The 20950-nt window shown below is 35.0% G+C and overlaps 4 protein-coding genes and 1 pseudogene across 13 annotated transcripts; all 5 read left to right on the top strand.

The window, feature by feature from the left end:
• The first annotated feature begins 538 nt into the window (after window positions 1-538).
• LOC104785324 (aspartate carbamoyltransferase, chloroplastic) lies at window positions 539-3112 on the top strand. 4 transcript variants are annotated; one of them, XM_010510529.3, is made up of 6 exons: window positions 539-902; window positions 1234-1794; window positions 1896-2035; window positions 2132-2305; window positions 2429-2665; window positions 2752-3112. In XM_010510529.3, the coding sequence occupies exons 2-6, from the start codon at window positions 1266-1268 to the stop codon at window positions 2857-2859; spliced, it is 1188 nt and encodes a 395-aa protein (XP_010508831.1). In that variant the 5' UTR covers window positions 539-902; window positions 1234-1265; the 3' UTR covers window positions 2860-3112. The 4 variants fall into 4 exon arrangements, with proteins under 4 accessions (XP_010508831.1, XP_010508815.1, XP_010508822.1 ...); XM_010510513.3 differs by having other exon boundaries at window positions 548-860; XM_010510520.3 differs by having other exon boundaries at window positions 601-902; window positions 1231-1794.
• Window positions 3113-3179: 67 nt separating this feature from the next.
• LOC104785298 (protein TRIGALACTOSYLDIACYLGLYCEROL 2, chloroplastic) lies at window positions 3180-5736 on the top strand. 3 transcript variants are annotated; one of them, XM_010510485.3, is made up of 6 exons: window positions 3180-3427; window positions 3527-4134; window positions 4235-4564; window positions 4706-4821; window positions 5285-5375; window positions 5477-5736. In XM_010510485.3, exons 2-6 carry the CDS (start codon window positions 3604-3606, stop codon window positions 5567-5569), a joined length of 1161 nt encoding a protein of 386 aa, XP_010508787.1. In that variant the 5' UTR covers window positions 3180-3427; window positions 3527-3603; the 3' UTR covers window positions 5570-5736. The 3 variants fall into 3 exon arrangements, 2 of the variants coding, with proteins under 2 accessions (XP_010508787.1, XP_087311547.1); XR_015560143.1 differs by having other exon boundaries at window positions 3276-3427; window positions 4695-4821; XM_087455421.1 differs by lacking the exon at window positions 3180-3427 and having other exon boundaries at window positions 3460-4134.
• Window positions 5737-6073: 337 nt separating this feature from the next.
• On the top strand, window positions 6074-7770 carry LOC104746437 (ethylene-responsive transcription factor 7 pseudogene; annotated as a pseudogene). Its single transcript, XR_015560144.1, has one exon. The product of XR_015560144.1 is annotated as an ethylene-responsive transcription factor 7 pseudogene (transcript).
• Window positions 7771-11650: 3880 nt separating this feature from the next.
• On the top strand, window positions 11651-14357 carry LOC104785287 (uncharacterized). The gene is made up of 4 exons (XM_010510472.2): window positions 11651-12583; window positions 13063-13512; window positions 13598-13916; window positions 14014-14357. Exons 1-4 carry the CDS (start codon window positions 12134-12136, stop codon window positions 14148-14150), a joined length of 1356 nt encoding a protein of 451 aa, XP_010508774.1. The 5' UTR covers window positions 11651-12133; the 3' UTR covers window positions 14151-14357.
• Window positions 14358-15358: 1001 nt separating this feature from the next.
• Window positions 15359-20878, top strand: LOC104785278 (EH domain-containing protein 1). 4 transcript variants are annotated; one of them, XM_087455376.1, is made up of 18 exons: window positions 15359-15463; window positions 16545-16649; window positions 16953-17053; window positions 17156-17235; window positions 17636-17704; window positions 17790-17847; window positions 17989-18044; window positions 18125-18167; window positions 18238-18299; window positions 18499-18612; window positions 18736-18838; window positions 18974-19023; window positions 19239-19367; window positions 19460-19711; window positions 19832-19911; window positions 20019-20145; window positions 20223-20366; window positions 20467-20878. In XM_087455376.1, exons 3-18 carry the CDS (start codon window positions 16969-16971, stop codon window positions 20650-20652), a joined length of 1638 nt encoding a protein of 545 aa, XP_087311502.1. In that variant the 5' UTR covers window positions 15359-15463; window positions 16545-16649; window positions 16953-16968; the 3' UTR covers window positions 20653-20878. The 4 variants fall into 4 exon arrangements, with proteins under 4 accessions (XP_087311502.1, XP_010508763.1, XP_087311514.1 ...); XM_010510461.3 differs by lacking the exon at window positions 15359-15463 and having other exon boundaries at window positions 16582-16800; XM_087455388.1 differs by lacking the exons at window positions 15359-15463; window positions 16545-16649 and adding an exon at window positions 16652-16793.
• The last annotated feature ends 72 nt before the right edge of the window (window positions 20879-20950 follow it).

Genomic DNA, 20950 nt, shown 5'->3' with positions numbered 1-20950 from the left:
ATGAATGAGTTAATTTATTATGGGTCTTCTAAGCTCAAATTGTGAGCTAGGAATGTTATTGGATTCTAATTTATAAAAAAGTTTGGAAGATTTCAATAAAATCATTAAAACTGAATTAGTGAAAGATTTATAAAGATTGCTAGAGAGTTTTCTATAGTTTTGTTGCTTATTATTTTAAAATCTTGTAAAAATACTGTAAACAATTTCTGATTTTTGTGATACTTTTCATGATTTTATTTTGTGAAGTAAATGTATATATAAAATCATGAACCAATAACATAATAGTTGAATTCATTAACAATAATAAATTCTTTTGTTTTAATTGAATAACACAAAACTTTTAATGACTTTATAAAAGTTTGAATCCAATAAACCAAATTTGTTAAGATTTTAAATGACTTTTTACAAATAACAAATTAATAACACTAAACTTTAGAAAAATTTAATAAAATTTTGATTTAATAACAACATATTCTACTTAATATCAAAAGTTTTTAAAAATCTATTTAAATCTCGAATCAATAACCCCATTTCATTTATTTACTTTATCAAAAAGTGTATTTAACTAATGATTTTTTTTATTATCTTTTTTTTTTTCCCAAAGCGTTTTTTTTTCTTCTATTTCCCTCCGTTAATTATTCCAAAACGTCGTCTTTGATTTCATCATTTATAGTTTCCTTTCTAAAACCCTACGTTACTCCGGCCGCCGCGGCCGTTCCCGTTGATAATTCCCCGTTGTTAGGAGCTGATTAAGGCTAAGTTTCTTCTATTTCGCTGTCAGTCTTTCAACCAGCGTTACATCTCGACCAGCCAGACTCTCCATCATTTGACTGCTCTACTCCATTCAATTGCTCTTTAAGGTCTGTGCAGGCTTTGAAACTCATCGCATCACTTTTGTTTGTGTGAGTGCTTTTTTTTTTCTTCTATTGAGATATACGATTGATTGGAATTTAGCCTTGTTATCGTTTCGGGTTTATGATAATTAGATTACAAGGGAATACGAGACGTCACATTCTTTCTCAAAATTCATTCATTCTTTTTGCTTGTGTGATTGAGATTAAGGCTAATTTCAATAGAATCGTCATGGTTTTGATTCGCCCTCTATCAAACCAAAGTTTGTTCTTTTTGTAATTTGAGTTTTTTTTCTTTTCTATGGAAAAGTTAGCTTCTGAAGTTTTCGATTCTTCTTAAACTAACTGCATTGTATATCGTGTTTGTATGTGATTTTAGCAGATTCTGGAAGTTGTGACTCAGTACCTCCCAGAATGGCTATCCCAACATCACTTACTTCAGCAACACTTTGCGGTGCCTCAGTTTTTCCTAAAGCAGCATTAGCCTGCAGCTCTGACTTCCCAAGCAATCTCTCTATTCCTTTTGAAAGCTCAAAGATTTGTTTGACTTCATTTCCTGCCTCTAAGAAAAATGCTACCTGGAATCTTACCCGAAATGTTGCTCCAATCCAAGGAATTAGGTGTCATGCTATGCAAGTTGAGACAAGGGAATGTTTTACGGCTGGGAAGAAATTTCAACTTAGTGATGTGATTGAAGGGCAGCAGTTTGATAGGGAGATGCTAAGTGCTATATTTGATGTTGCTCGCGAAATGGAAAAGATTGAAAAAAGCTCTACTCAAAGTGAAATACTCAAGGGTTACCTAATGGCTACCCTCTTTTATGAGCCTTCTACCCGTACCAGGCTCTCTTTTGAATCTGCCATGAAACGCCTTGGAGGTGAAGTCTTAACTACTGAGAATGCCAGAGAGTTTTCTTCTGCAGCTAAAGGGGAAACACTTGAAGGTATACACTTTGTCAGCAATATCTTGTTGTTGTTGTTGTTGTTGCTGTGACATGTTGATTGTGTTAGATTATTTACGAACACTTTGTTGAGCATTTTTCAGACACTATAAGAACAGTGGAGGGTTATACTGATATAATCGTGATGCGGCATTTTGAAAGCGGTGCTGCTAGAAAAGCTGCAGCTACTGCCAATATACCTGTCATTAATGCAGGTGATGGTCCTGGAGAGCATCCTACTCAGGTGTGCTGTGTTCTTAACCTTTACGTTGTAGTTGTCTTAAACAATCACTACTGCACATCCTTGTTTCTTATGTCTGGTATTGTCGCTGTTGTTAAGGCTCTCTTGGACGTCTATACCATTCAAAGTGAAATTGGAAAACTAGATGGCATCTGTGTAGCCTTAGTTGGAGATCTTGCCAATGGAAGGACAGTCCGGTCGCTTGCATACTTGCTTGCCAAGTTTAAAGACGTGAAGATCTACTTTGTTTCCCCTGAAATTGTTAAGATGAAGGTTAGTATTACTAAACTTTTCACCCTCTTTGTGAGAACCTGAAGAAGTTGACTTAATTTACTCTAGAACATCATTGCGTTTGTTACTTATCCTCTTCAAAAAATGTTTGATTTATAATGGTAGGATGATATAAAAGAATACTTGACATCAAACGGGGTCGAATGGGAAGAAAGTTCAAACTTAATGGAAGTAGCATCCAAGTGTGATGTAGTTTACCAAACCCGAATCCAAAGAGAGCGGTTTGGAGAAAGGCTTGACCTTTACGAAGCAGCTCGTGGGAAGTATATAGTAGACAAGGATCTCTTAGGAGTGATGCAGAAAAAAGCAATTATCATGCATCCCTTACCGAGATTGGATGAAGTAAGTTAGTAAAACCTCTCCTTTTCATCTATGTACCGTGACCTTGGACTGTGAAACAATCCTCACTCTTTGTTTTCCATGTGTAGATCACTGCAGATGTTGACGCTGATCCAAGAGCTGCCTATTTCAGACAAGCAAAGAACGGTTTGTTCATTAGAATGGCTCTTCTGAAGCTACTGCTTATTGGCTGGTGATAGATGGTCATCGAAGAGGTAGAAATCCATTAACCATCTAAAATCTCAAGCCTGTGACAGAGGAGAGACAGTGGCATCAGCTCGCAATAATAAAATTCCGAAACACAGTGATCTTTGTGTGTGTGTTCTTGATGTTACTGAAAAGAATAGTAAAAAAAGCTGTTGGTTTGTTTGGTCAAAAAAGACTGATTTGAAGAGGAAGAGTTGTTGAAACTTTATGAATAATTTGATTTTGAGCTAAATATTTTTCACATTCTGCGGTCAAACACAACAAGATGGCCTACCACTTCTCCAAAGGGCCAAAAGCATACAGGGAAGAAGAGAGAGACATTCACTTTCACTGTAATATTATTTTGCCTGATTATGACGAAAATGCCCTTACTTCCTTTCAAATTGGCTTGAGAATGAGAAATTAGGTGGTTAATTAATGAAAATTATGATTAATAAAATACAAATGGGAATTTGATTTTTCCGTCTTTTTTCTAAATCCCAGCAACAACCAAAGCCTTTCTCGAAGCTATTCTCAGATTCAAGGACACCAGTTCTTTCGTAAGCTTCGAGAGCCCAGGTATATTATTCTCTATTTCCCCCAAAAACCCTAATTTCGATCGGTTAAGTAGAAGCTTCACGCAATTCACATGGTTCTTTCTCTTTTCTAACTACACAGCTCGGGGGAAAAGAAAAAAAATTGGAACTTGCAACATAAAGTTTTAGTTTTTTTTAATTGAATTCAATTTTGGGAAGATGATTGGGAATCCGGTAATTCAAGTTCCATCATCACTAATGCCATCATCGTCCATGATTGTTTGCCCTCGAGCATCACCCAATGGGCTTCCTTATCTCCCACCGAAGAAACCTAGAGCTAGTAGGCATTTAGTGGTAAGAGCTGCATCCAATTCCGACGCTGCTCATGGTCAAGGTCAACCATCGTCTGGTGAAGGGAGGAAGAGTCCGCTCACGGTTGTTTTGGATGTGCCCAGGAGTATATGGAAACAGACTTTAAAGCCTTTGAGTGATTTTGGGTTTGGTAAAAGAAGTGTTTGGGAAGGTGGGGTTGGTTTGTTTATTGTCTCTGGAGCTACACTTCTTGCTCTTAGCTGGGCTTGGTTGCGAGGGTTTCAAATGCGGTCCAAGTTTAGGAAATATCAGACTGTGTTTGAGCTTAGTCATGCCTCTGGCATTTGTACTGGAACACCTGTTAGAATCCGCGGGGTTACTGTTGGTACGGTGATCCGTGTTAATCCTTCCTTGAAGAACATTGAAGCTGTTGCTGAGGTATGATGATTTTTGGTGCTTTGATCTGGTTTTGACAGTTTCTTTTTTGTTGTTTTATTGGTTTTTTGAGTTAGGCTCTCTTGTCATCATCTTTTTGTAGATTGAAGATGATAAGATTATTATCCCAAAGAATTCACTGGTTGAGGTGAATCAGTCTGGTCTTCTAATGGAAACCATGATCGACATTATGCCTAGGAATCCGATACCAGAACCTTCTGTAGGACCTCTGCATCCTGAATGTGGTGTAGAAGGTCTGATCGTTTGTGATAGGCAGAAGATTAAAGGAGAGCAAGGAGTAAGTTTAGATGAATTAGTTGGTATTTTCACTCGTATTGGACGCGAAGTAGAGGCCATTGGTGTTGCCAATACATATTCGCTTGCTGAGAGAGCAGCTTCAGTTATTGAGGAAGCAAAACCATTGCTCAAAAAGGTGATATGAGTAATTTTGGTGGCCTTTGTTAGATCTTGTTTGCAGTATTCTTGAAAAAGAGTTGATAGGTGAATTTCTAGATTGGAAAAAAAAATGTATTCTCATGCTTAAGCGTTGGGTTTTGATGTAGTGATGTCACAGATTCAAGCCATGGCTGAAGATGCTCAACCTTTGCTCTCTGAGTTTCGTGATAGCGGCTTGCTTAAGGAAGTTGAGTGTCTTACTCGAAGTCTTACCCAAGCTTCTAACGATTTGAGGTACTACTAGCTCTGAGTGTAACAATCTTGGCATATCGTTATGAGTATTTTGAATTCCATAGTGCAAATGCTAAACTATTTCTGCCTCATGTTGGAAACAGACCATATGATAGTAACACTCTAACTTCCATTTATTTATGTGGCTTCAATACTTGGACTAGTTTCTGAACAAGAGCTGATTGTTTTTAAAACACACACATATTCTATGCATAAATGAGTCTTGTCTTCCTCCATTGTTTTAAAGTTTCAATAATCGATCATCTTGTCTGCCTCTATGATTTATCTTCTGAGACAGAGTCTGCTGTTTGTATCACTTAAATGTATGTTCCTGGACCACATCTATGTAAAAGCTCGTTTACATACATACATATGGTTAACTGAGATAAGCTATGTGATTATAATGTTCTTACGGTAGATAGAACAAAATTTTAATTTCTTATTTTTGTTTTGTTATACATTGCAGAAAGGTGAATGCGTCGATTATGACACCAGAGAATACAGAACTCATTCAGAAGTCAATCTACACTCTGGTTTACACTTTGAAGAATGTCGAGGTAAACTTTATTCATTATATCATACAAACACTAAAGCTTTGACGAGTTAACAGACTAAAATGTTAACAAAAGACTTATGGTTTCTTGATTCTTGATTGTAGAGCATAAGCTCAGATATTCTGGGGTTCACGGGGGATGAAGCAACGAGAAAAAACCTAAAGCTACTCATAAAATCCCTCAGCAGGCTATTATGATGATCATGGAGAGAAACCAACTCAAGAGATTTTAGCAAAATGTGTTTGTTCTTGGTTCTTTTTAGAGGTATTATTATTGATTGTTTTGGTTTTGAATTGGGTTTATTTTTTATTAATGGAGAGACACAAATTCAGTTTTTATACAAACGAGATGAGTGTTTCTTTTATCTCCTCTCCCAATTACTGCGTTTCCTCAACAGCATTTACTTTTAACACGGAGACGGACGTCGATGACGATAAGCGCGTCTCGTTTTCGTGTAGGGTCTCTCTCTCAAAGGCAGAGGAGAAGAAACCTCACCTCACCCCCTTACATTATTTCGACATGGATGGAGTATTATTAAACGAAATGAAATTAAAAAAATAAAAATATTGGAGGGTGTTTTTGGTCATTACAAGTTGGGACTAGTTTGGTGATTTTAGAAAAATAATAATAAAGAAATAAGTGAGAGACTCGATAAGATTTTATTATAAAAATAGATTGTGGTCAGGGGTCAGGACAGAGAGTGCAAGTGCTTACCCTCTTTTACTTTCTTCGCATTTCGAGACATCATCTCTCTCTCTCTCTCTCTCTCTTGTGAACTCTCTTTTAGATTTTTTCAGTTTTGTTTTCCTGAATTTTCCACACAACAGTATATCGAATAAAAAGTTTAAAGCAAAAAGAAAAAAAAAGAATCCAAGTTAAGAAAAATGCACTACGAAAAATAATAAATTTTTTAAAGAAACGAATTGGTCGGTCTTGTGTGGGACGGGGCGTGAAGGTAGTAGTAGAGAAAAAAATCGAAAATAAAATAAAAAAGGAGAGAAAAAGCTTTTCCAACCATAAACTATTGATTATTATTACAATAAAATTCTTTGAGTAAAATATTTTTTTGAAAAGAGTGTTTTTTTTTTTTTTTTTTTTTTTTTTTTTTTTTTTTTTAATAATTTGAGTATTCCAATCGCTACTCCTTTGGTTCCTTTCATCTTCTTCTTCCTCATCTTTCCTCATATTTTCTAACATTTTCTTCTTCACACACAGACACAGATCTCTTCACCATCACATTACTTCTGGTGTTTTCCTTACATATATTTTCTTCAATCTTCTCCATGAGGAAAGGGAGAGGCTCTTCCGTCGTTGGACCCGCCCTTCTTCCTGTTGGATCTGTCAAGGAGCCGAGGTATAGAGGCGTTAGGAAGAGACCTTGGGGTAGATTCGCCGCCGAGATCCGTGATCCATTAAAAAAATCTCGTGTCTGGCTCGGTACTTTCGATTCCGCCGAGGAAGCCGCACGCGCTTACGATGCCGCCGCTCGCAACCTCCGTGGTCCAAAGGCCAAAACCAATTTCCCGATCGACTGCTCTCCTTCTTCTCCTCTCCAACCTATTAACTACCACCACCAGAACCAGAATCAGAATCGGAATCAGAATCTATGCTCTGCTGCTGCCGCCGCGGCGAATCAGAACCAGATCGATCCGTTTATGGACCATCGGTTATACGGCGGAGGTAATTTCCAGGACCAGCAGCAGCAGCAGCAGATGATCAGCCGGCCGGCGAGTAGCAGCATGAGCAGCACCGTCAAATCTTGTAGCGGACCGAGACCGATGGCGGAGGCGGCGGCTTCTTCGTCGGTGGCGAAACCGTTGCACGCGATTAAGAAGAGGTATCCGAGGACTCCACCGGTGGCTCCGGAGGATTGTCACAGCGACTGCGATTCGTCTTCGTCTGTTATCGACGACGGAGACGATATCGCATCTTCGTCTTCCCGCCGGAAACCACCGTTTCAGTTTGATCTTAATTTCCCGCCGTTGGATGGCGTTGACTTATTCGCTGGCGCCACGGATGATCTTCACTGTACCGATCTACGTCTTTGATTTTTATTATTATCGGTAACACAAATACAAAAAACAACAAGATCCGTTGATTTACTTACATACAACCGAAAACAAAAAAAAACAAATTATGCTCTGTTTTTTTTTTTCCTTTTTTCATTTTCCTTTGATCTCGTATTGAAAGAAAATAAAAAGAAGAAGGGAAAATAATTGAAAAAAAAAAAAAAAAAAAAAAGATTGAGCGTGATGATTTTTATCATCAACGAGGATGATGATGATTATTGAAAAAAAGAGAGAGATTGATTGTGATAAGATCTGTTTACTGTAAGAACAAGATCTGGGGTTTCATTGTTATCTGTTTCTTATAAAAAAGATCCAACCCTTTTGTTACATGTAACAACATTCTGAAGCTGATTTCAATTTTTTTAGATTTCTACTTCTTCATAGAGATCTGTGTGAGTAGGAGGAAGCTGCATTTTAGACAATTATATGTGACAGGACCACACAGACGGCACAAAATATTTGTTTGTCTTTTGTCTCTTTGGTTTGATCTTTGGTAAATTCAGGGTTTCTTTTGTTCAACAAGTAGAGCTTTTTATTGCTGCTTCTTGTGACTGCCGAGTTTGGCTCTGACATGGAAGCAAGTAAGAGCGTGGAGCTACTTTGCTGTCTAGTTGGGTGATTCGAAGAAGGAAGTTGGAATACTTGATTGTCATTGTTAACACTGGAGTTTTCGTTCATCTGTTTATAGAGGCTCTCCCTTTCGTGTAAGCCAATCGATATTTGGATTTTGTTGATACAATGGGCGGTGAGTGATTTGGGTGATCGATAAAGCTCAATGACCAAATATCAAAACTTTAGGTTAAAGTTCGGTGGCTGAGATGATTGTTTTGATCTTTAAGAGCTGTTGGTTGGGTGGAAGAATTCGTTGTGTGTTTGACCATTTTGATTTGTATTTTTTTGTTTTGGTAGAGAGAGTTGTCCCAAATTTGGTATCTACTTTGCTTCTCTGCCACGGATTCAGACAGTGAATCTTTGTGTCTGAAGCAAAACCGAGCTTTTTTTACCGTTTTGAGGTAGGCTTTGAAGGTGAAGTGGAAAGTCAAAAGCAATGTCTTGTTCTTTACTGTAAATATTTTATGACCAAACTGATCTCAAGTAGCTTTGCCTTTTCGGTTCGAATTCCAGTTTGAGATTTTATCTTCTAATTTTATGCAAGTGTAAATTTAAATTTCTAGTGTTTCAGCACTAAACAGATGAAAATGATGTTTTAAGAATTCTTGGTTGAAATTTATAAGACCGTATTTTCTAGTGGACCAAACCTGCAAAATTATTATGCTCTCCGCGGAGTAGACTAGATATAATGGGACAGATTACTCTAATCTATTATATAGTCATTTATTATTGGATATTTTCTTTCCATTAACCCAAAATGCGTTATTAATTCTAGTCAAAAATAAAATCCCAGGATTGAAGATAATTCTAGAATTAAGGAGAAAATGAAGAATGTAAAATTGTTAATACAAAATTACAAATGGATTTATTAACTAAACAATGGATGTGGCTTAGATGATATTGTTATTTTTGAATGAGGAGAAAAATAATTATCTAGAATTAGCAAGGCAAATGGTTATAAATTAGATATCATTAAGGCAAAATGGCTACAGGTTAACTGGACAAATGGATAAAGATTAGAGAGTATTCTAAAATATCTAACACCTGGCTATCACTAGTGTAAACAGGAGTGCGTGGTGACATTTACAATCTACGGAAGAAAAAAGTTCACTAGTTAGCAAGTCTTGTTCTATTTTTTTCCAAACATACAAAGTAAAATTTAATTAGGTATTTTCTAATATATGTAACTCTTATCTTTTACGGGGAAATTTTATAGATCCAATATGATGCTAACAGAAATTAAAACAAAAACTTATACACTATAACACTATCGTAACAAAAAAATCTTTGTGTGGTAACAATGTTAAGTTTAAGTTTATACCATTTTCTTTTTTTCAGTAGCGGAGAAAATAACTGAAAATCTAAAAACAAGAAGAAGGAACAACAAATAATCAATTAAACCAACAAATTTATAACAATATACTATCTTCAACTAAATTAATTGTTGATTATCTTCAAAACATAACAGATTTCTAACCTTTCCGGGCTGTTTTCACTCTCCTAAACAGCTTAAAATGTTAGATAATATTTCGAGATGTTATTTACCAAAACTCATATACAATTTCATTCGAGACTTTTCTTTAAATTCTTTGTAAGCAAAGAGTTGAATCCAGATTCAGAGAAGACAACCTCCTTTGGAAGACAACTTCTCGACCAAGTGACCTATCTACTACTAGGTATTCACAATTCACAAGAGTACCACTTTGGATTAAGCCCCTCACTTTGCATTTTGTTTCTTTCTTTACTGAGGAAGTCATAAAACTTGTGTCTCTACTTACGGTTTAAGAAATTAGGGGATTTGTGGACTTACCGTTTTGCCGAGTGAGTTTAAATAAAACTTACGTTGCAATACATATATTTGAATTAAAATAAAAGTTAGGAAAAAGAAAGACAACGAAAGAATTATATTTTGAGGTTTGACCAAATCAGGAAAGCTGTGCTTCGATAGTTCTTAAAACTCTTTATTTAGTGGGGGGCTAACAAAGAATGATCAATCTTGAAATTTCACAAGTTATTAGAGAGAATAAACAAAAGACATAAGAACAAACTGGGTTAATACACGTTGCTAAAGGCTAATACTCAAACGTGTAAAGACGTGATTTACCTGTTTATATAGTATTATTAAACTCTCTTCGATTTAGGACAAATAACAACATTTAAAAACCAGAAAAAGCAATCAAATGTTGCAAACCAATTATTACTCAACTATCAATCCCAGAATACGAAATCATTAACAGCTACAATATACATACACATACTAAAAAAAAAAAAAAAAAAAAAAAAAAATTGATCTTGACATGGTAGTTTAATGTTCTGAGTTCTATTGTTCATGACATACTTTTTAGCCAAAGAAGTCAATCATTGTGACATTTTCGTTTCTACTACGAATAACCAAATGCATATTTTCACGTATTGTATTGTAAATAGAATTGAAAATTTTCAACGAAAAAAAGAAAAACAACAAGAACACAAACAGTATTAAATAACAACTAACAAGAAGGAAGGTTTAAAAACATAATTTCCTATAGATTAAAATACATAACATACAACGTACGTAAATTATTTTTCACCAATGGCTCAAGGTATGCGGTTTCGATTCTTCAGCAAACAAAAGATAAAATTCTAAATAATAAAAATGCCTCAAATCTTTGATTGAGAGATGCAACTACATTTATCGTATAGTAAGCGGAATATAGAAGTCTTCAAAGTCGTGAGCAAAGACGAATGCACAACCAGCCACTCATAAGGTCCCAAGTAATAAAATCACACCCATAATTTTATTCGAATAATTGACATCTTATTACATATATACTATAATCTATTCGTAAATTATGAATAATCTTCAAACCCTTTAAACTTATATCCAATAAAATCAAGACATGCCGCCGAGGGATCTAAACTTCGTTTAAGTAATCCTCTAATTAAAAAATTAAGACGGACAAATTGAAGAGTTTACTAGTGGAGCTTGATCTAAATTATCTTGTACTATGTGTTTGTGTCTTTTTCGTAATTTTTTTAAAGAATCAGGCTTAACAACAGATACGTGGCGCCGTAAGTACGGTGATAAGCGTAATCTACGGCCTAGATTTCTACATCACATGTCAACGTGGGACCCATTCTTACAGCCTGTGTTCACTTCACCACCAGCATCTCTTTCTATGTCTTTTATATTTTTATTTATTTTTTATTTTTTGTAATATTTTCTCATTGCCACGTAACCTTATTTCCGCCGAAATAATGAAAACGTTATCACAACAATTATGTGATGAATCATAATAAAAGGAAATATAAGTTGAATATATTCATACATTAATTATATAATTCTTTGACTTTGTACCCAATTATAGAAAATAAAGATTGATATAATCTGTAATATACCAAAAGCTTTTTAAACAGATGATCCATGACCATGAGCCACACATTAGCAGCATACAAGCGTTATCAAGGTTTACAATTTTACAAATAGAGAAATAAAAATCTAAAAAAAAATAAATGATGAAAATACTTTTGTCAGTAAGTAGATAAGACCCCGTGATTGTGAACTCACGATCGTCCCATGAACACAAAATCTACTTTCCTTATTTTCTTTTTTTTTGTATCGTCAATCAAAAATCTTGTTCTTACAATGGTAGGAACTAGGAAGTGCACAATTTCGTTTCCACTTATTAACCCCAAAAACCTAAATTGCTTTGTTCAGACATCCCATATGAATAAGTATTAGAGTAGAGAAACTTCAAGAGATCACTTGTAATTCACTTATGTAGGAAGAACATATTACTATTTAATTACATATAATCAGTACTAAAATCTTCGATTAATGTTGACGAAAAATATCAATTTTGTTTAGGTATGCAAATTCTGACAAATAGTGGTCATATAATATATATGGTTGTGAAAGGCCACGTTAACATCGATCTTTATTCCTTATAAATAACCCTTTAGACAATTTTAGCTATTCCCCTGATCCTCTCTGCCTCCATCTTCCAACCGCGTCATCAAAATTTATATTTGGCAAACCAAACCAACAACAAAAAAACAAAACAGAGCATCTCCTCTAAAATTTCTCGAGCGATCGTGTCCATGGCGGACATCGACATCGGAACCGCAGCAACAAGAGCAAACGACGGACGAGGAGGAGCACGAGAACGGCTAATCAACAGAGAAACAAAGTTCACACGCAGCGTATCACACGCGCAAGACGAGCTACAGAGCTTCCGTAAATATCTGCGATGGATGTGTGTGGATCAGTCTAGCCCTTGGACCGCTCTTCTCTCTTGGTCTATGTTCGTGGTTTTCACAATCGTCGTTCCCGCCACGTCACACTTCATGCTCGCTTGCGCTGACTGCGACAGCCATCACTCGAGGCCGCACGATTCCGTTGTCCAGCTTTCTCTTAGCAGTTTCGCTGCTCTTTCGTTTCTTTGTCTCTCCAGATTCGTTAGCAAGTATGGTCTCCGAAGGTTTCTTTTCTTCGATAAGCTTTGGGATGAGAGCGAGACCGTTCGCCGTGGATACACCAATCAGCTCAATGTCAGTTAAAAAAAAGTTTTCATTTTTACGATTCCGTTTTCAATTTCGCATCTTTCCTTAGATTTGGTTGTGTTCTTGCCTTCGTTTTTCGTTGTTTCCAATTTGAATTTGTGGTTCTAGATTTCTGGAGATTCTGGGATTAAGATTGATATGGTTTTGGTTTCTTCTTACACGTTGATCTGAAAATGTCGGTTCTGTCGTTTTCTTTAGAAATTTTGGAACTTTCCAGATCTTGTCGCACTATTGAGTAGATCAAATCAACAATCTGAAACCCTAGGGTTTTAAAACCCCATTGCATCTCAAATTCTTAATCAAGAATCCCATAAATCTTCCATGGTGGTGTTAACAAAGAAGGTCTTTGAATCTTTGGGAATTCTCATTTTTACTTGCTTCACAAGCATTACAATGTTTTATGAATTAGCATAGAGTCATGTTTTTTAACTGTGTTACTGAAAATCATTACTATTTGTGTTATGCAGAGATCGCTTAAGATTCTCTCCTACTTCGTTACTCCTTGTTTCTTAGCGATGAGTTCATACAAGATATGGTGGTATGCTTCAGGGGCTTCTCAGATTCCTTTCCTTGGTAATGTTATCTTGAGTGATACAGTTGCTTGTCTGATGGAACTCTGCTCGTGGCTGTACCGTACCACAGTGATCTTCCTGGTTTGTGTCCTCTTCCGTCTCATCTGCCATCTCCAGATCCTTAGGCTTCAAGACTTTGCTCAGGTTTTCCAGATGGATTCGGATGTTGGTTCCATCTTGTCTGAACATCTCCGCATCAGACGTCACCTGAGAATCATCAGCCACCGATACCGAACCTTCATATTGTTGTCTTTGATTCTTGTAACTGGCAGTCAGTTTTACTCTCTGCTTATTACCACTAAGGCCTATGCTGATTTGAATATCTACAGAGCTGGAGAACTTGCAGTAAGTTCTGTTTTACTTTGTCTATTGGTTCTTTGATGAAAAATTGTGCTTCTTTAACCATATGTTTTTATTGTGGTTATCTCAGCTATGTTCAATGACGCTGGTCACCGCACTGCTCATTCTACTTCGAAGTGCTTCAAAGATCACACACAAGGCTCAGGCGGTGACTTGTCTTGCTGCTAAGTGGCATGTCTGCGCGACAATAGAATCCTTTGAGACAGTGGATGGAGAGACTCCAAGGTTAGTTGATAGAGCAAGCGGACCCGGATACTATCAAACAGATGGTGATATTGGAGGATCAGACAGTGAAGATTATGGAGACGAAGAAGATGATTTCGATAACAACAATCTGATTCCTGCTTATGCCTATAGCACAATATCGTTCCAAAAACGGCAAGCTCTAGGTATGTACATATGCTTCTGTATCCACACCAAATCTCAAATCTTCACATCTTTAGTTATACTATACCCGTCTTAACACATTTTTTTTGGATTTTGTAGTGAATTACTTTGAGAACAATAAAGCAGGAATCACGGTGTTTGGGTTTACACTTGATAGAAGTACTCTTCATACAATCTTCGGAATCGAAATGTCGCTTGTTCTCTGGTTACTTGGTAAGACCATTGGAATTTCTTGAATCATTCTTTTGGAAGGGTCATAAAATAAGCTCTCAAAGTTTTGGCTCCCTTGTTGGATGATGTTTCTTTGTGTACACAGAGGCTCTGATGTAAAATAACATTTTCTCAATTTTTTTTTGTTATTACTGTAAATCATCTGATTTGTTCTTTTAACACGTCGATTTTGTAATAGATTTCATGTGTTCAACGAGTGATCTTACAGTAAATTAGATTGGCCTAAGTTCCTATTTGTTCATGTAGTTCCCACTCTTGTGTCTCTCTGTTTTGTGCTTTTGAAATTTGTATTTTAACTTTGTGAGATGGCTTTCTAAATCACATCTGTAAACGTTTTCATGATGTTATAACAAGTTACCAAGAGTAATAAAAATGAAAGTTACGTGTTGTTTATCATGTGGAAGAAAATATTTCAGTTTCTATGTTATTGGGTAAATGATATTATATTTTAGTAAATTTTGATAAATCTTCTTAACATATAATTCTGATAAGATTTTTTATGAATTGAAAATTCCTTCATGTATAAACTAATATACGAAGTACATTTTATTTTTAAAAATACACATACTGATATAGTACTTTCAAATTCAACCCATACTAGATTAGGACCCGCGCTAGAGTACATGTTGAAATTTCTTTTATTTATATTGTAGTTTTTATATAAATATAATTTATGTGATTGTTTTTAAAAAAAGTTGTGAATAAAAGTTAAGAACCCGGTTAAAATTTAGGACCCGGGTTAAAAGTGATTGTTTTTAAAAATTGTTGTGAATAATATTAATTTTTGAGATTTTGTTGCCTATATATATATAGTTACTTAAATATTCAGTGGAGTTTTTTTTTTGTTGGAATATCCCTTATAAGAGGATCTCAAATCGAGATTTAACTAATGGTTACAACCCATATAACATACAACCTATCAAATAATTAATCTTATAACCATATTATATAGTCTACACAAAAGGTTGTTTACTTCCGTTTTATTATATAAGAGATAAATTCAATAACAAATACTATTAAGTATTGCAGATATACCAAAAAAAGAAGCAAAAATTGTAAAATCTATATTAAAAACTAAGAAATTCAATAACCATTTAATAATACAATATCATTATATAGATTTTTATATTAAAAACTAAAAAACTCAATAACCATTTTTTTTTCACTGAAAGATTTTCATTATATAACACATGGTGAAATATAAGGGTGAAATGCGTTAGACACAAATTACAACATTAGAGTCAACATAAGAGCTCTCAAAATCAACACAAAATCGGAAGAGGACATAAATCGCGTAACTAAATCCTCGAAAGTCAAGGTTTGTATATATTTTATTATTATATCAGTATATATAATATATACATATATAATATACATGATTATTGATTTATGATATTTTTTGGACGATATATTTTACATGGCGATTTTTAAAAAATATTATTTTATTATCTTATTAATTTTTGATATTTTTTATACTGACCTGATTTGAAACTAGCAAAATCTATTAATTTATAGAGATTTTAATGTATTTGGTTGTGGAATCTCAAATACATAAATTTAAACCTGACAACTCATTTAAAGGACAACTATGTACTAACCCACGGAAAACCGCAGGCTGAACTTTTTTTTAATGAAAATTTTTAATAATTTATTTTGTTATTATGTTATTTATAAAGGTTTGTGATTCAAAATTTGGTTTGCTTATACTAAATTTTTTGTATTTTAAAAATGTTTTTTGAAAACCTGTTAATAAAACATTTGCATGTAATGAACGGTAACTAAAAGAAAAATATAACCTTTTTAAATAGATAAAATACTATATCTATAACCTGTTAATAGATAAAAAATACTGTTATATATTTTATTGGATTTAAATTGTGATAAAAATTTAAACCTGTTCTGGAAAAGTTTTTTGATTAAATTTGTAGTTATATAGATTTTATTCCATTAGATTTTTAAAATATTAGCTGTTAATTTTTTTTGAGTATGAGTTAATTTTAATTTTAATAGATATTTTTTCCTTTTCTACAATTTATTTTATTTTATGTATTCCGAATTTTCTTTTTTAATTAATTATATTTATTTAAAATTAATTAATTAATCTTAATTAAGTTTTTCTTATGGCAATTGAATATAATTTTTTATATATTTTAAAGTTAGTTTTATATTTGTACTTTCCAATTAATATAGTAGGATATGAAAACACATCAGATAATTTTAGATAAACAAGAGATTAAGTTAATTACTATATATATATAAATTATTATTGCAAAAGGTGGAAATAAGTCATCCTCTAAAATTGGATAACATTATTTTTAGCCAACAAATTTCATTTCAATATAAATCATCTTTACTTTCATTAAAATCTAAAAGTATTTACTATGTTGACAAAAAAAAAGAAAACAATATATCTCCTGGAAAAGCAGAGAGCTATCCAAAATCCTCGAGCAATAATTGAGACAACCAACAACACTACAAAATCTATCACATAGATTTCTTAGTAGGTGAGGGTTTAATCGATAAATAAATAGTACTGTGGCATATGTGAAATAATTTGAAAATAAAGGGCAGTTTCTTGTATTGTTGAATTCTATCTCCCCTCCCAAGTCCCAATCCCATGCCGTCGAGACGAAGAACCCGCTTTCTCTGTAAACCGTAATCTCACGCTTTTGACAAACCCAAACTTTTTTTTTTTTTTTTTTGCCTTTGTTTTTGCTTACGGCAAAGCCGTAATCTCCCTATAATATCTTCAGTTTCTGCAAATCTGGATCCACACCTGACAAGTTTGTTGATCCGCACATCTTTAGATTGTTGCAATCGGAGATGGAGATCGAAGCCGTCGCAGCTGGTTCTTGTTCCAAAGAGAATCAAATAATCTACAAGGAATGGTTCGAATTCGCCGATTCAGGTCTCATTTTCTTTGCTTATGTTTCTGCTTCAGTAGAACTATCCTCTGATTCGATTTTTGCGCTAAAGAGCTTCTCTCTGTTTGGTGTGATGTGATGAGCAGACGGAGATGGACGCATTACTGGTAACGATGCGATCAAGTTCTTCTCTATGTCTAATTTGCCTCGTCCGGAGTTGAAGCAGGTAAGTTTTACGTTTTATCTTATGATTGAACAAGTTCACTTTTTAGGATTCAGAAGATGCTATGATGATGATGATGATGATGATGCTTAGCTTTGTTTTTTATAAATCAATATTGAGTGGTAACTCATGTGTGATTGCTTGATTGGGGTTTGAGTTTTGAAGGGAAGATGCTTGCTAGCTTTTTTTTTTAATGGATTTTACAAGTGATATTCCTTTGTGATCATACTCTACACAGAGTTTTGTGGTGGTAGTCTTGTAGATACTTTAGGGTTTAGGATATCACTGTATTTAATTGGTCACTTGGCAAACCATGTAAGCCTTTTGTTGATTCATTTCAATTGTCTGGAAGTTGCTTAACTGTGGAGCTTATGGTTCTTCTCTTCTGATTTTGTTGATATAGGTCTGGGCGATTGCGGATGCAAAGAGACAAGGGTATCTTAGTTTCAAAGAGTTTATTGTTGCCATGCAGGTTGAGATTCATTTTCAAATCTCTCATTTGCATGTCCATGTCTTGGTTGTGAATCTAATCTATTGTTGTTTTCTTAATTCAATAGCTTGTTTCTTTGGCTCAAACTGGACATGAAATATCACATGAAGTTCTTAATAGCGACGGTATGGTCCCTGAAGCGTGAACCCATCTTTTTTGTTTTGTTTACCAAACTCATGCTGAAGTACTGTCTTCATGTCAGTATGCTCTTTGTATAGTTACATGTACATTGTTCTTGTTTCTGAAACATTTTTGGCTAACTGCAGTTGATTTCCAAAATATTAATCCTCCTACCATGGAAGGTCTGGGTGTATTAATGGCGGTTAGTTTTGGGACTATAGATTTCAATTTGAATCTTTGGAATTTAAATAAATATTACTTACAACTGTTCATTTAACACAGAAGAAGAAGCATTCATCAAAGTCGAGTGATCTTAGTATCAATGGTACAAAGAATTTCTTCATACTCTAGAGCCAGCGGTTTACTTTTGTATCTCATTTGATTCAATTATTCAGGTAGCCCTGCCGCAGACACTTCACTTACAGCTCAGTGGTTCTCTTCAAAATCTTCGAAAAAGGTTTGTTTTTCCCCAAACAGTCTATTTAACCACCAACCATTTATTGCCATATTTAGCAAAAATTCCTTTTGATCGCTCTTACCTTTATCTTTCAAAAGAGATCACTGGTAGAGTTTCTATCAAGTTTAATTTTTTTCAGCTGCTAAGATATAGATAATTAAAATCTATCGTTTCTGAAAACTGACGTTCTTGTTCTCAGATTTCTTTGTCCTCCGTAACATCTATAGTGGATGGCCTGAAAAGGTTGTACATTCAGAAGCTAAAACCACTTGAAGTAGCATATCGGTTTAACGATTTTGTATCCCCATTGTTGGTGAGTTGGGCATTATGTTATTGGTACTCTTATAACGATAATTCTGGATAAGTGTTATTTGTGTTCGAATACTATTGATTTCTAAGCTATGACCGTTGAACTAGTTACTTGTGTTCTTTTTAGACCAATAGTGATTTCGATGCGAAACCTATGGTAATGCTTCTAGGTCAATACTCCACAGGAAAAACAACATTCATTAAGCATTTGCTTAAAGCTAGTTATCCTGGCAAGTTATCCATCTTATCCTTTCTTCCTTTCCTTCTGGGACCTAACTAGTTTCGATGTCTAAAATGGAGATGCAAACAGGTCACTGATTACCCATAAAACAGCTTCTTATAACTTCAATTACCATATATTTCAGGAGCTCATATTGGACCAGAACCGACTACCGACAGATTTGTTGTTGTCATGGTATGTTAATTTGTAATTATCCAAGGCTTCCATTTGTGGGATAATGTATTTGTGTCCTTCAAAACATTGACCCATCATCTTCTGCTAAATATTTGGTTTTTATTTTGGATAATACACATTATAAGTTTCGATTTTGTGTTTGATATTGGTTGCTAGGTTACTTCATTTCAACCTCTCATAAAGGGTTACTTCTACCTGTTTATTTTGTTTCACAGTCTGGACCTGATGAAAGAAGCATTCCGGGGAACACAGTAGCGGTTCAAGCAGATATGCCATTCAGTGGTCTTACGACTTTTGGGACTGCCTTTTTGTCAAAGTTTGAATGCTCTCAGATGCCTCACCCTGTATGTTTAACCTCATACTTCTGAAAGATTGTTCATTGCTTTTGCTGGTATCGATTTGCTGATAATTGTTTATCCATTCATGTTTGTTTAAGCTGCTAGAGCACGTTACATTTGTCGACACCCCAGGAGTTTTATCAGGGGAAAAGCAAAGGACACAGCGAGCATATGAATTTACTGGTGTTACATCATGGTTTGCCTCTAAGTGCGATCTCATCCTCCTCCTATTTGACCCACACAAGTTGGATGTAAGTGATGAATTCAAACGTGTAATTTCATCTTTACGCGGTCATGATGACAAGATCCGCGTTGTTCTGAATAAGGCTGACCAAGTGGACACTCAGCAGGTTGAAACCTCGATCTGTTATCGAGTCTTATCTCCCTTTTCCACACACTTCTTTGATTTTCATGTTCTAATATATTTACATTCTAATATATTTACATGTCTGTCTCCGTATCTTGTATAGCTAATGAGGGTATATGGAGCTCTCATGTGGTCACTTGGGAAAGTTCTTAATACTCCTGAGGTTTCCCGTGTCTATATTGGGTAAGCATACCTCTTTCTTCAACTTGTTGGCAGTGTTTTGCTAACGTAAAAAACTGTTTGAAACTAAAATTTATGTTTTGATGTCATTGTTTGCTTGCTTCGAACAGTTCGTTCAGTGATAAACCCATAAATGAAGCTGCAACTGGTCCAATTGGGAGAGAATTGTTTGAAAAGGAGCAAGATGACCTTCTCGCTGATTTGAAAGACATCCCAAAGAAAGCTTGTGATCGTAGAGTGAGTGTGCACACCTTTCTTCGTTCACTCCCTCTGCTCTGATTGGATCTAACTGTAGGTGTTTCCTTGTCTAATAGATAAATGAGTTTGTGAAACGGGCAAGAGCAGCAAAGATACATGCATACATCATCAGCCATTTGAAGAAGGAGATGCCAGCCATAATGGGGAAAGCCAAAGCTCAACAAAAACTGATAGATAACTTAGAAGACGTCTTTGGAAAGGTTGGTTTGACTCTGGATCTTTTCAAGCCGTTTGTGATTTTGGGAATCTTTCATACTAATGTGTGTTTCGACTTTGTGCTGTGACATGACATGAAAACAGGTACAAAGAGAGCATCACTTACCAAAAGGAGATTTCCCGAATGTGGAGCATTTCAGGGAGGTGCTAAGTGGTTACAACATCGACAAGTTTGAGAAGCTTAAGCCAAAAATGTTGCAGACTGTTGATGATATGTTGGGGTATGACATTCCAGAGCTTTTGAAAAGTTTTAGAAACCCTTATGATTAATTCTTTCATCCCTTCTTAGCTCTGTGGTTATAGTCCAAAGTTTACTTACTTTCACATCTTAAAACTGCCCCTGTGAGCATTGATGCACATGTGTATTCTTAAAACACATAAAGAGTGCTGACGTGATGATTGGCTTATATATATCTCCAAAACTAAAAGTATTGAGTGAGAGTATTGACTATCGATCGATATTTTGCATTATAAAATATCTTGTTTTTTTGGTTTATGGTGTACTCTTGTAGTAATAAATTTGTCCAAGGATGCTCAACTCCAATGAAACGAATGAAATTAATACATC

The sequence above is a fragment of the Camelina sativa genome, chromosome 1 (genome assembly GCF_030686135.1).
Source record: "Camelina sativa cultivar CO46 ecotype springtype chromosome 1, ASM3068613v1".
Lineage (NCBI taxonomy): Eukaryota > Viridiplantae > Streptophyta > Magnoliopsida > Brassicales > Brassicaceae > Camelina > Camelina sativa.
The sequence above is the reverse complement of the archived record's forward strand: the minus strand, read 5'-3'. Positions and strand labels throughout refer to the sequence as shown.